The 12,762-nt window shown below is 44.1% G+C and overlaps 1 protein-coding gene across 3 annotated transcripts in view; it reads left to right on the top strand.

Annotated features, from left to right (window-relative positions):
• The window catches only part of vps13b (vacuolar protein sorting 13 homolog B), a 312,301-nt gene that overhangs the window by 298,265 nt on the left and 1,274 nt on the right, over positions 1 to 12,762 (top strand). For all 3 annotated transcript variants that reach the window (XM_019256535.2, XM_019256534.2, XM_027286989.1), the window contains exons 55-67: positions 1,209 to 1,486; positions 2,169 to 2,296; positions 2,405 to 2,601; positions 3,424 to 3,542; positions 4,167 to 4,617; positions 4,870 to 5,034; positions 5,117 to 5,345; positions 7,152 to 7,328; positions 7,824 to 7,994; positions 8,852 to 9,028; positions 10,662 to 10,764; positions 12,278 to 12,446; positions 12,532 to 12,612. In XM_019256535.2, coding sequence (XP_019112080.2) covers positions 1,209 to 1,486; positions 2,169 to 2,296; positions 2,405 to 2,601; positions 3,424 to 3,542; positions 4,167 to 4,617; positions 4,870 to 5,034; positions 5,117 to 5,345; positions 7,152 to 7,328; positions 7,824 to 7,994; positions 8,852 to 9,028; positions 10,662 to 10,764; positions 12,278 to 12,446; positions 12,532 to 12,612 — 2,445 coding nt within the window. The remainder of the gene's footprint in view (positions 1 to 1,208; positions 1,487 to 2,168; positions 2,297 to 2,404; positions 2,602 to 3,423; positions 3,543 to 4,166; positions 4,618 to 4,869; positions 5,035 to 5,116; positions 5,346 to 7,151; positions 7,329 to 7,823; positions 7,995 to 8,851; positions 9,029 to 10,661; positions 10,765 to 12,277; positions 12,447 to 12,531; positions 12,613 to 12,762) is intronic.

Below are 12,762 nucleotides of genomic sequence, written 5' to 3' on the forward strand. Positions count from 1 at the left end.
TCCTTCACTGGACCATATGAGATGTTTTAGGCCATACAAGGCTAACATTTCATAAATCACAACACCTGCCCAGTCTCTCAGTCCCAACCAGCTTAACTATTAGCTCCAGCTCACCATAAAACTGTGAAATAGTGTAAATCCAGGGCCCATAGCTTCAATTCCTCAGTGCTACCTCATAACCATAAGGCATTCTGTGTGTGTGTGTCTTCATGTATGTGTACGGCCCTGCATCATGTCTGTCCTGTCCTGCTAGAGTTCCTGAAGCTTCACACATGCAGCATATTCCCAGTGCACATTACTCACACACATCCACCCCTGCACTACCGCACATACAGTACACATTGCTCGGATGTAGTAAGCCGTTTTCCATCAGATCATGTTGCACCCGCACACCCCCCTTCTTTCCCTCCACCGTTCTCACCATGTGGCAATGGCACTTCATAGGGACATTAGACAAACACCCAGAATTGGATGCAGGTTTCCCTTCTCGCTTTCATCTGCTGCTTGTTCCCAAAAGAGAGCAACAATGTAGTGATGTCATTTAACGAGCCTTCAGACCCTCTTAAAGAAGGATGGCAGAGCTTGCCAGTTGCCACTAATTGACTGAAAAACCTTTAAAAAAAATGAGTGCTTAAAAAAACTAAATAGCGGGCGATGGGCTTAACAATAACACAGACCACAAACAAGGCTAGGAATGCCTTTCTAGTTGGTCTATTCATCATGCTTAGTGCCTAATCCCTGTAGTCCTCAACTACTCGCTGCTCACTGGCTGCTAAACCAGCACAGCAGGGCTTCTCTGCTACCAATTTAGCGCTAAGCTCAGTGGGAGAAAGAAGAGAGTACAATAACAATGTGGTTTTACCATGTATCTTTTGTTGTAATGACTTGCATCTTCTTTGCTCTCTTGTCTTTCTTTTTCTTCTTGGCCTTCATGTTCCATCTCATATCCTTTTCTGACATGGCTTTTGTCTGCTTCTCCTCCTTTATTCGCATTCGCTGTCCTCACCTCCATTCTTTTTTGTCTCTTTTCATTTCTCTTTTTTTGCTCCTGTGTTTTTCTTTCCTCATCTGTTTCTTTTTTGTTATTTTCATTATTTTCCCTTTTTATTCACCTTTCTTTTTCTTTCCTCTCCATCTCCTTTCTTTTTTGTTACTTTGTTCCCTCTCCTTTCCTCTCTCCCCATCTTTATCTCTCGTGCTCTCATCAGGCCTGTGAGATACCAGAGACAGCAATCTTCAGCCTGGCTCCCTCGGAATTATCCCTGGCCAAACCCTGTTCCGTGCCATGCTGGGACCTCCTCCAAACCAGCGTCCAGGGAAAGGTGGAGTTCCCTCTGCCGCTCAGTCACATGCTCTTCAGCATGTTTCCCAGGCCTGATGGTGGCATTGGATCTGGGGTGTGGAGCCTCCCCGCTCCCATCAGACCAGACTTCCCCAGGCAGAGTTTGTCTGTTCCTGGGGACTCTGGGGGTGGCCTGAGCAGCAGGTGGGTGAAGCAGAGCATTTGTGGTTTGCTGGCTGTGACAGTCCATTTAGAGTAGGGTACCGAACCCTGGCTGGCACAGGACATAAAGCAAGGAGGTACTGTTTCTGGTCACAGCTTGTTAAATACTGCAGATGAAGCAAAAGGAGAAATGCCTTCAACATTTCCACTGTCAGTCTCTCTGCTTTTCTTAGACTTCTCTCAGCCCTATCTCGTGTCTTTCTTTTTTTGTCATTCTTACTTTGTTTCCTTTCTGTGTATTTCTGGCTTAGTTTTAGCCCCAGTAAAAAGCTATTTCATCTTCCAATTACCATAAACACAGAGTATGTACAGTACATAGACTAATGAGCATATATTTTTCTTCTGATACATCCTTGTGTTCTGGTGTGTGACCGGCCAGCTTGGCTCTCATTTACAGTGTGTAAACCTAACATGTGCAGCCAAACACAAATATGGACACGCACACAAGAGCGACAGTGTGTCAGCGCCTGGCTTCAGTTAGGGCTCTGCCCATGGATGCACCTCAGAGATTTGCAAATGGACATAGCAGTGATGTGACGTTTGACATGTTAGTGGGCGTGTGAGCTCTTATCTATGTGTGGTTAGAAAAGGTTTGAGATATGAGCCATCTGTAGACACTTTATTTATGGGCTTGTTTATTTATGTTTTTATTTGTTTTTTGCAGATGCATAGTACTGACATATCAGGAGCACCTTGGCGTGACATACATCATTCTGAACGAAGACCCCTCTCCTCGCATGTTGATCCACAATAAGTGTCCTATCCCACTGTTGCTAAAGGAAACTGTCAAAGGTATGAATGGACTGACCTCTTCTCACCCTCTTTCCTTCTCCTCTCCACTCATCTTGTACTATGTCTAGGACTGTTTTTTTTATTATTATTTCCTCTTATCTTGAATAGAAACTCCAAGGACTGAGGTGTACTGCCAGCCTCTGCCTGCTAACTGCTCCCTGCATCATGAGCTCTACCACCACTTTTCCAGTTTCCCTGAGTGCCGGCAAAAGGAGATGCTGCCTACGCTGCTGTTAAAAACCACCTCACACCACAGCTCCACAGACTGGACTGACCCCATAGATATTAACTGCCCCGGCACTCAGGTAACAGCATGCATTTAGGCAGGGTGAAAAGATTGATGTTTTTAATTAGCTGGCTAATAACAGCCACATCACAATGATTCCCTTTGACTCTATTTTTGTCTTTATATATATATAAAAATAATAATAATCTGTCTGTCTTATGCTACACTATACTTATATGAATATCTATCTTGGGAAATGTATATAGCTGTGATGTTTGGTGCATACACATTTCTCTCAGATTTCTTTGCCACAAAGCTTACACAGGTACCAGGTTTAGTTCCACAGTTCATGTTTTGATGAAGTGCGTCCGTGCGTGTGTGTGCATTGGGGTTAAGCAGCTAGTCAGACAGTGTTTTTTGGCTTGGTCAGTGTCGTAGTGTGGGGTTAGTGAAATGTTAAGGAGCAGTATGTGTGATGTTTGGTGTCGTGTCTAGCCAGCTGCAGGTTGGGGTTGAGGTTGAGGCTGTGTATCTCTGGTTACTGTGAGGTCTGAGTCTGACCTCTGCATTAAGGGTGAGAGTTCAAAGGTCAGACTTGTTATGACTGCTCAGAGAAGCGTTCAGCAGGGATCTGCTTCCTTTCGTCACATGAGGGGCTGATGGCTGTGAACCTGGAGCAGTGGAGGTTAAAGTCAGACACATGTATTCTCTGGAACATACACACACACACACACACACACAAAGAAGAGTGCAGAGAGCGCTGAGCTGAGCTATGGATCTGTGAATGGGTAAAGTTACCTCCTTAGAGTTTATTTAAGGTGAAAATAAAACAACACTCCATAAAGAGTATCGAAATGTACTGACCTACCTCACCAAAGATATGTGTTATGATGTTACCCAGGTGGTGTTCCTGCCAGGCTTTGGCTGTCTCTACATAGACGTGGCATATGAGAAAGGCACCCTGGTTCTGTCTCTGGCACCAGAGGGCAGCATGGACGCTGTAATCAACCAGCTCAGCAGGTACGTGTGCACAGGCACTGGTTTAATTGTTGTCGTTTTATGTTCCCTACATAATTGAACCAGACGAGATCACCCACCCATGTTGTTCTTCCTAACCTCGAGGTATGTACTCGAGTGCCTTTTACTGTGCTCACTTCAAATTGCTTCATGATTATTCTTAACAGCAATGTTTCTTCTGCAGTAGTTGTTACTAAACTCCAAACATGAAGAAACAGGCATCGTTTTCACCACAGGAGGGCAATAAAACCTCTGCGTTGTCATGAGTGAAATTAGTACAGTAGAGCATGATATTACAGCTTTATTCCATTACATCAACACATAGCTGCCATGTCATTTTGGGAAAACAGGAAATTAATATAATCAAATGTTTGCCTAATGTAAACAAATTACATCATTTGCAACTCTGGTGGTGGGGAATTGAAACCTGAAACATCAGCACGAGATGAGTGAGCACAAATCATGTGAATCATAAATGATTTAAGGTTTTAAAGATGGAGATGTTTTCCTGCTTAACGACAGCAATAAAGAGCAGTTAAACATATGACAATCAGTGAATACTATAACAGTCCATTATTTATTTCACTATATGATACTTTCACATTAATAACTTTTGTTTGGTTTCAGGTCTTCCAAGCTGTCCTTCAGAGTCCTCCTGAGTGAAGCCAGTGTGGTGCTAAGTGACGACATCACTAGTCCCTCTGGTTCTGTGGAGCTGCTGAGACTCACGTTGACCAAGCTGCTCCTCAGCCTGGCTCCAGCACCCAGCTCCCTGCCCCCGGAGCTGGCAGTCGACCCCACCATGGACGCAAGACCCATTTCCATCCTGATGCCCGATGCCTCTCTGATCGAGGTCTACTGCTCCAGCCTGCAAGTAGACAACCAGCTGTATAACCGAGCAAGTTTCCACTTCCCCGTGCTGCTGTGCCAGGATCAGAGAGGGGGAACTGAGTCTGAGGGTCCGTGGAGCAGCGACACCAACCCCACTCAGTCTCCTGAAGCCCTGGAGGAGTTCAAACACTCTTGTTTCTTGCAGCTGAGGGTGGTGCTGGCTGGGGATAGATGCACTGTGGATGAGGTTGGATTCTTTCTTCTGTCTTTGCAATTGGCATTTTCTTTGTCGCAGTAGACTTTTTACCACACTTCTGCTACTAAAAGCACTATTAGTATTACCTCTGTAACTCCTGCTATCACATAGTACACCCTAGTATGTGGCAGTATGCAACCCATAGCCACCATAAGGTTTTGTGTGTGGTTGTTCATATTAATCAAAGAATGTCGTGTTTCTTTTGCCTTGTAACACTTGAAGTTTTGTGTGCTTTCTTCTCAGGTTACCTTCCAGCTCCAGCCTGCCAGAGTCTATCTTGAAGACACCTTTGTTTACTACATCAAAACTCTGTTTCACACCTACATCCCTGACAGTGCCATGGCCTCTGCCACAGCAGAGACCCAGAGGAGTAAAGAGCCCTCATCAGCCCCCATCCTCCCTGAACAGGTGCTCTATTCATATCGTTATATTTTTATTTCTTACTGATGAGGCTCCTATGTCAGTATTAAAACTAATACATTTCCTTTAGGTGCTCCAGTCAGTCCAGGCATTGGTTCACCCTGTGCGGCTGCAGAGGCTGACCATCCAGCCAGTCAACCTGTTGGTCAGCATCCACGCCTCTCTAAAGTTGTACATCGCTTCAGACCACACTCCTCTCTCCTTCTCCCTGTTTGAGAGGGGGCCGTTGTGCACCACGGCCAGGCAGCTGGTCCACGCTTTGGCCATGCATTATGCTGCTGGAGCCCTCTTCAGAGCTGGTAGGTGGTGGATGAAGGGGAATCACACGACCCCCCTTTCACACTGAAATGCCTCATATTCACCTGCTGCCACATCATTTACACCACACAGCAAATGGTCCTTTAAAGCAGCTTGTGTTCCATACATTTACACTAGACTGATAATGCTGCTTTATTTTTCTATTCACAGTACAGGGAGACAGATTTACAATCTGAATCAGATAGGCTCACACTCCTGTGCACTCGGTTTAGGCAAACGCGGACATAAGAATAACAGGATGTGCTCAAATGAGAAATTCCACAATTTATTCTCACTGAGTTGAGCTTTGAAATGATTGCACCCAAGGGCTCTTATTGCTTTCTGCTAGAAAGTGCAGTAAGACTGTAGCACTCCAGGAAGCCCGATGTGAATCACCAGAGGCTCCAAAAAGATTTACATTCTCTCACTGTCATAATTTAGTGTTTAATCATAAGACTTGACTGATGACTCGCGTGTAGGCAGAGCATTATACATCAGGTCTAAGTCTGACTTATCATGTCCTGTAGAGGCCCTGGACCTCCCTCCTGCGTCGTCCTCCTGTCTAGTCAAAGCCTCCACACATGTTCTGATTTAACCCAGTCATTTCCACATCAGAAATCACCGTTCTGTATGGACACTTCCTTCCCGCTGTCTCTTGTTAGAGCCCTCATTTCTGCTCGTATTTCAACACGTCACCTCACCACGTCCTGAGTCATCCTGGAGTGAGGGGAACTGGGAAGCATTGCATTCTGGGACTGATTAGTACTAGGATGTACAGGGCTATGATCACACGTACACCCACAGGCGTAAATCCACGTGCACACACATGCAAAGACTTAAGGACATACGGATATTACAAGATGTACACTCTCTGTGCATACACTCAAGTATATGCGTAAAAGAATGACTCAGCCCTGTAAACATCAGCTCCTGTCAGGACTTTATTCTTTTCCAAAACCACAACTGGGAGAGCATGTGAAGCAGAAAAGACCACTAGGCCCCACTGGAGTTGGTTTCCTACCATTAGAGTCCATCACTCAAGTGCAAATTGACAGAGAATAAGAACAGAGCGGAGTCTGGCGTCTCAAGAAATGGCAATTTGATTTTTGTGATGCAATTGTCAGAGCATAAATATCAATGAGCCATGCCATCTGAAGGGGACTCTATGGTTGAATGAGAGAGGTGAGATAGTAGGAGGCTGTAAATCTTACTGTGGCACATGTATGATTTCATACAGTGAGTGCGTCTATGTGTGTGGGTGTGCGTTTCAGAATAATTCTGATAGAATGAACACAACGCTAAACACATAATCATGATGTAAGAACATTTCGTAGTTATTCTGTAAAATGTTTAGATTGGGAGAGCCTCCCACTCCAAACTGCTTTTGGCAAGTAGAGCAGCCTGTATGTGGACCGTGCCTCCTCAGAGCAGGTGTTCCAGATGTGTTTCTTTTGATTTCTCTTAAATGCAAAACTCATTTTAGCAGTCTAACAAATGGCTGTGGGATTATTTAGTATGTTCTGAAAATGGTGCGTTATACCATTGTGGCTTTCTCCAAAAATAATATACAGTTAAAATTTATTCATTTAAATATTTGCTTCCAGTCCAAGTTTTTCTTGTAAACCTAAACTGAAAGCGAAAAGTCTCTCCAGAGAACAGAAAGGTGGTTAGCAATGTGCAAAGAAGGCACAAAGAAATCATTTTTTACAACCTCTATTTCTAGTGGCTCCTCGTCATGAAAGGAAAAATAAATATTTTTGACACTACTCAATGAGTTTAAACCAGATGTATTGTTTTGACTGTCTCAGGTTGGGTCGTGGGATCTTTGGAGATCCTGGGCAGTCCTGCCAGCCTGGTACGGAGCATCGGTAACGGCGTGTCTGACTTCTTCCGGCTGCCGTACGAGGGTCTGACCCGTGGGCCCGGAGCCTTTGTCAGCGGAGTGTCCAGAGGGACCACCTCCTTCGTCAAACACATCTCAAAAGGTACCACAGATGTTCATACAGCACAGACATGTTCATCTTTTTACATAAAATATTGGAATATCTTTATATGTCCTCCTGGGTGGATCCAGCACATACATGATCAGATAAACACTGCAGCACAACATTTATCAGATCATATTTGAACAGTTTTGGTTTTTGGCAGACATGGTTGACAGCACATGATTCATCGTTATCTGTAAAGAAAGTCAAACAGCAATTACTGCACACTGCAAGATTTGTCTGTCCCCATGTGTGCAGAGGTGTCAAAGCACATCAGTAGTATATAAAGTAGTAAGCATGAATCAATGCTCTGAATAAATGAATTTTGAACATAATGTATTTCTTTTCACACAGTTCTCTGTTTTAATATTGAAATGATTCATTAATTTCAGGCCCTATAATGACCTCCACCTCCCCTCTACACTTTGTAGCAGAGTTCATAATGTCGCTGCAAACTCTGTGCGTTGAGTTTGAACATGTCACATTTGTGTTTAGGCACGCTGACGTCTATCACCAACTTGGCCACGAGTCTGGCGAGAAACATGGACCGTCTGTCTCTGGATGAGGAGCACTACACCAGGCAGGAGGAGTGGAGACGGCAGCTACCGGAGAGCCTCGGGGACGGGCTCAGGCAGGGGCTGTCACGACTCGGCATCAGTTTGTTAGGTGTGTGGTGATACACTCACACACACAAACACATGTGCACACACACACACACTCGGAGGCCTCTCATGTAATCATGATTTTTTACATTTGAGGCTTTTGCAACATTCCTAATGCAACTGCCTTTATTTTTTACCTCAAACTATTATCCATCTTCTCAAAAACAGAATAAGTGGTTCAGGATGAGCAATTGCCATGTTGTGATTACAGCAAACATAATTATTATAAGTAATAAATAAACAAATCCCAAGAAATACTGTTATGTTTGAAATTAGCATTAAATATGTTTTCATTTCATTTTAAATTAACTTTTTATCATCAAGCTCAGTATAGGATCCTCTCTTCTCATGCATATCACTATGAAAATCCTGCTATGCCCACACACACTTCATCTGCTGTCCATTGGTATTAACTCAGAGGCACACACACTGTAGTGTGCACAATTACAGAGAGCTCTGAGACCGAGCAGTGGAGACGGCACAGCAGGGACTCAATAAACACCCAGAGGGCAGTAAAACTCAAGTCTGTCTCAAATCAGACTCAGAGACACACAGAGCGTATCGTCAGTGAAACCAACAGCTGCTTGCATCGCTCGGGGTTACAGTGGATTATAATTCCTGAGATGCACTGTCGATCATAACATCTGCGTCGTATATTAAATGAACGGGCAGATATTTTCTGTATGCCAAAAGCCCGTCTGAATCCCATTTCTGACACTTTGTTGTTTTTTATTTTATGCACACAGCATTCAAAGCATTTTGTGGACAAAACATGAGCAAGCACTCTTAGTGATTTCACTTTAGTAAGACGTGAGAAACAGAGTTAGAAATATAGAATCCAACCTCTTTTTGCTCTTTCAGGAGCAATTGCAGGCATCGTGGACCAGCCCATGCAGAACTTCCAAAGGAACTGGGAGCTGCAGAGCTCAGCTGGCAGCAAGGCCAAAGGGGTCATCTCTGGAGTGGGGAAAGGCATTGTGGGTGTTTTCACCAAGCCCATTGGAGGAGCAGCTGAACTGGTGTCCCAGACTGGATACGGTGAGCTCAGGATGGTCAAAGATAAGAGCATGTTGAAGGAATTCATCGTTTTTCCTTTGTGGGCCTGTTTTAGTGGCTTTTTTTGTAGAAAACAGTTCTGGTCATTAAAGTTTAATTAGTTTTGTTTATCATGACAGCCCCTTTTACTTTTTGGTTCACAAACACACAAAGAGAATCTAAAGTATGATTGGAGCATAATTCTCTTGAACAACTCAGACATGACGTAACCTGTTTTGGATAGTTCTGATAGTTTAAGAACTTGTAGGCTCATAGAAAGCTAATAGCTTTTTTATGTTGTCATGTTTGGCAACACATTCCATCATTTTGTGGGGAAACATTTAGTACAGAATATGTGCTTTGAAATGTTTTTGTTAATGTAACCTAAAGTCATTTAAATAACATTAGCAAGAGAATGAAAAATGTCCGTCCTTAAAATACGAGCACATTCTCACTGCTACACAGCAGTAAACTAAAGTGTAAAGAGAGATTTGGCCGTGCAGTGAGGTCTCAAGTTTAACACAACTCAACAAATAGTTCTTATGTACAACTTTCCAAGGAGCCTTGGGCAAAAAGTTCATTTCAATATTCTAATAAACACATATATGAATTAGAATTGGTGTGTCAGGCAAATCATAAATCCATCAGTGGATGGACGATCACGCTCCCCTTCTCTCTACTTGGCTCCACTCAGAAGCCAAGTGTTTATTAGGCCAGGCCTTCAGTAGTGAAAGACCCCCTGTGACACACACACACACACACATGTAATCATACATACACAAACACTTGTATATCCAGCCAGTTATGGTCTTCAGAGTTAGTGTTTTATTGGGAGTAGAAGATGGGGTGAGGGGGGTGAGGAGTGGGTCAGAGTGCGGTGTGTGTTGGCGCTAATAGGTCTTTGCTACAGCACATAAACTACCAATGAGGTTAACAGCTCTGTGTAGGAGCAATGACTCCCCGGGGCCTGGCTCTGATATACCTGAGCCTCCAAGCTCAGCAAAACACACACACACGTACACGTACACACAAACTTACACATATGTATGTGGATCCACATGAGAGCACACACACACACACCCTGCTGGTAATATATCCAGATCAACTGCATTGATTTGTCACAAATCTGTCACACTCCATTCTCTCTTATGAAACACTTGGTTCTACCTATACACACATGCAAACACCCACTCAGAGCAGAGCACTGCAGTGACATCATTAATGGATCTCACTGTGTCCTTTACGGCTCCGTTTTAACTTGATGACTTCACTGGCCCGCTGCTGCTGCTGCTGCTGACAGCTCGAGTGGATTGAAGGAAAACTGACCACACACACACGGGTTATGAACTCACTCTGACATGTACACACAGAGGGTTTGAAGTTACATTTATAATTAAAGCTGCAAGCAGCGATGGTCGGGCCCTCGCATATGCGCACGTCGAANACAGACACTGTCCTTTTCTATTAAATGTCTGATTTATCAAGTTGGAGTAACACTAAAGTGAGACTGGCACCACCCTGTAAATGCATATTGTTTATGTATATAAATGCATGTGCATAAATTCACAGCACAGAAGACAAGACTCTGACAGTTAACGCTGACTGTCTCTGTTTGTCTTTGTGTCTCTTCTAACAGGGATCCTTCACGGAGCAGGACTGTGGCAGCTTCCTAAACAGCTCTACCTGCCAACAGAGGAGAAGTCGGCTCAGGCCCCAAACAGCCACCTTAAATATGTCTGGTATGACCCCCGGAGCCATTAATTTCTTCATGCAGCCTCCTCCTTTTACTTTTGTCCAGCTATCCGTTAGAAATGGGACATATGTTCTCGCCTTTGCTTTCCTTGGACTCTCTCCAGGATCTGCTGTTCTTTCTCTCCCCCTTACCTCTCATCATTTTTGCTGTCTTGTTTAAAAAAAAAACCTTGGAGGGGTTCATTACCCATTTCCCCCTCAAAAAAAAGCCTGGAAAGATGTTTGACCTTGATCCCACACATGGTAGCCAGCCTGCCCTCCCTCGTTCTCATCGAGCCATGTTAAAAGGTTTTTATAAGCACTCTGCCAAAGCCGCCAGCTAGAAATTGTTCTTGTTGTTTAACTATGAGTCTATCCAGAGATGTTTCCCAGTGCCATCAGATGGAGGAGAAACACCTTCCTTTGTGTTGCTGAAAAGGCTCGGAGGTTGGAAGCGACTCAGTTTACAAAGGTTGCACGTTGCGCCAAGCAGAAGGTTACCTCTGGGTCCTTCGTTGTAAAAATATGGCTTGAAGCGCTGCGGCATCAACAGCACTGCATCACATCTGAGTGTTTCAAAGATTCCAGTATGCGTTCTCAGTGGAACACTTAATATTATCATAAAAATTTATAAGAGCCCTCAGTCTCCAGAAGGTTATCAGGAGCTGTAGAAAAAGCATTTATGGCATTTTATAATGAATTTTCCACAATTTAGTTTGGTTTCCATAGCTATCAAACATTTACTTCTAATAGCAGTCAGTGTCGACTGTCAACTGCCATGAGGAAAAAGGCCAAATTTTCGATACAATATTTCTTAAGGACATTCCACTTTAGTTGTCATCACCCAAGGGGTTAGCAGTATGCTGTGCTAATGTTCAACGAAGATGGAAATATATGAACGCTGAGATAATGCTCCCCTGTGGTTTTATTCATGCTGCATTGCAGTCAAACTGGTTTCCATCAAGTGTCCATCAATTATTTTTACTACTACAGGTAGCCCAGACACTTGAGGGGTCAGACTGCTTGAGCAGAGTAACACTGAACAGAACCAAAATGTCCCTACTGTGGCTGCTTCAACATCTGCTCTGCAATTTGAACACCTGCCTTCCAAAGTAAACACACTGTCAGGGAAACATGACTGAAGACTTCAGTTGCTGCACACATATTTCCCTCTATCGAACATGTGTGTAATAGGAACCACACCGAGAACATGTAGAGATGTAATTACAGGATGTGTGGAGACACGTATGGTCACTTGTTTGTGTGTGTTGAGGTTAGCTGGGCACTTTGTGTGGTCTTGTGTTTATAGGGAAAGTGTATATCTGAAGTTAAGAGGCCTGCCATTATGTGTGTGTTTATGTACACACATAACCACACACACACCCCCACACAATGTGATTGTTGTCTATGCTACATGTGTTGATTAAGCATAAAATTACACAGGCCTTATTTTTAAGATTTGATTGTGTGTAATGAATTGTTTATAACATACATCCCTCTTGGCTTGTTTCCGCTCTACAGGAAGATGCTCCAGTCTCTGGGTCGGCCGGAGCTCCACATGGCCCTGGAGGTGACCATAGTGAGTGGGTCAGGTCAGGAGCACGCTGGCTGCCTGCTCCTCACCTCTGAGGTGCTGTTTGTGGTCAGCCTCAGTGAGGACACCCAGCAGCAGGCCTTCCCCATCACAGAGGTGAGTGTTCCTCACAACAGAGAATCAGCTCCTGTAGCTGTGCTGCCGTGCAGACAGTGAATGTGACACCTTGTGTCTTCTGCAGGTGGAGTGTCAGCAGGAGCCAGGGCAGCAGAGCGAGCTCACCCTCACCTTACAGCAGCAGACAGTAGCCAGTGACACAGAGGTGAGAAGGAACGGAGCTTCACAGGGTTCACATGGTGCAAAACGATATTGACGGAAATCAGAGAGAATACATCATGTGCCACATCTGCAGTTAAAAAGGGACAGATGTTTTTGTGCCTTCAGTATTTTTCTAACACAAATCATTACATTT

This window comes from Larimichthys crocea, chromosome XIII (assembly GCF_000972845.2).
Source record: "Larimichthys crocea isolate SSNF chromosome XIII, L_crocea_2.0, whole genome shotgun sequence".
NCBI classification, from domain to species: Eukaryota; Metazoa; Chordata; class Actinopteri; family Sciaenidae; genus Larimichthys; species Larimichthys crocea.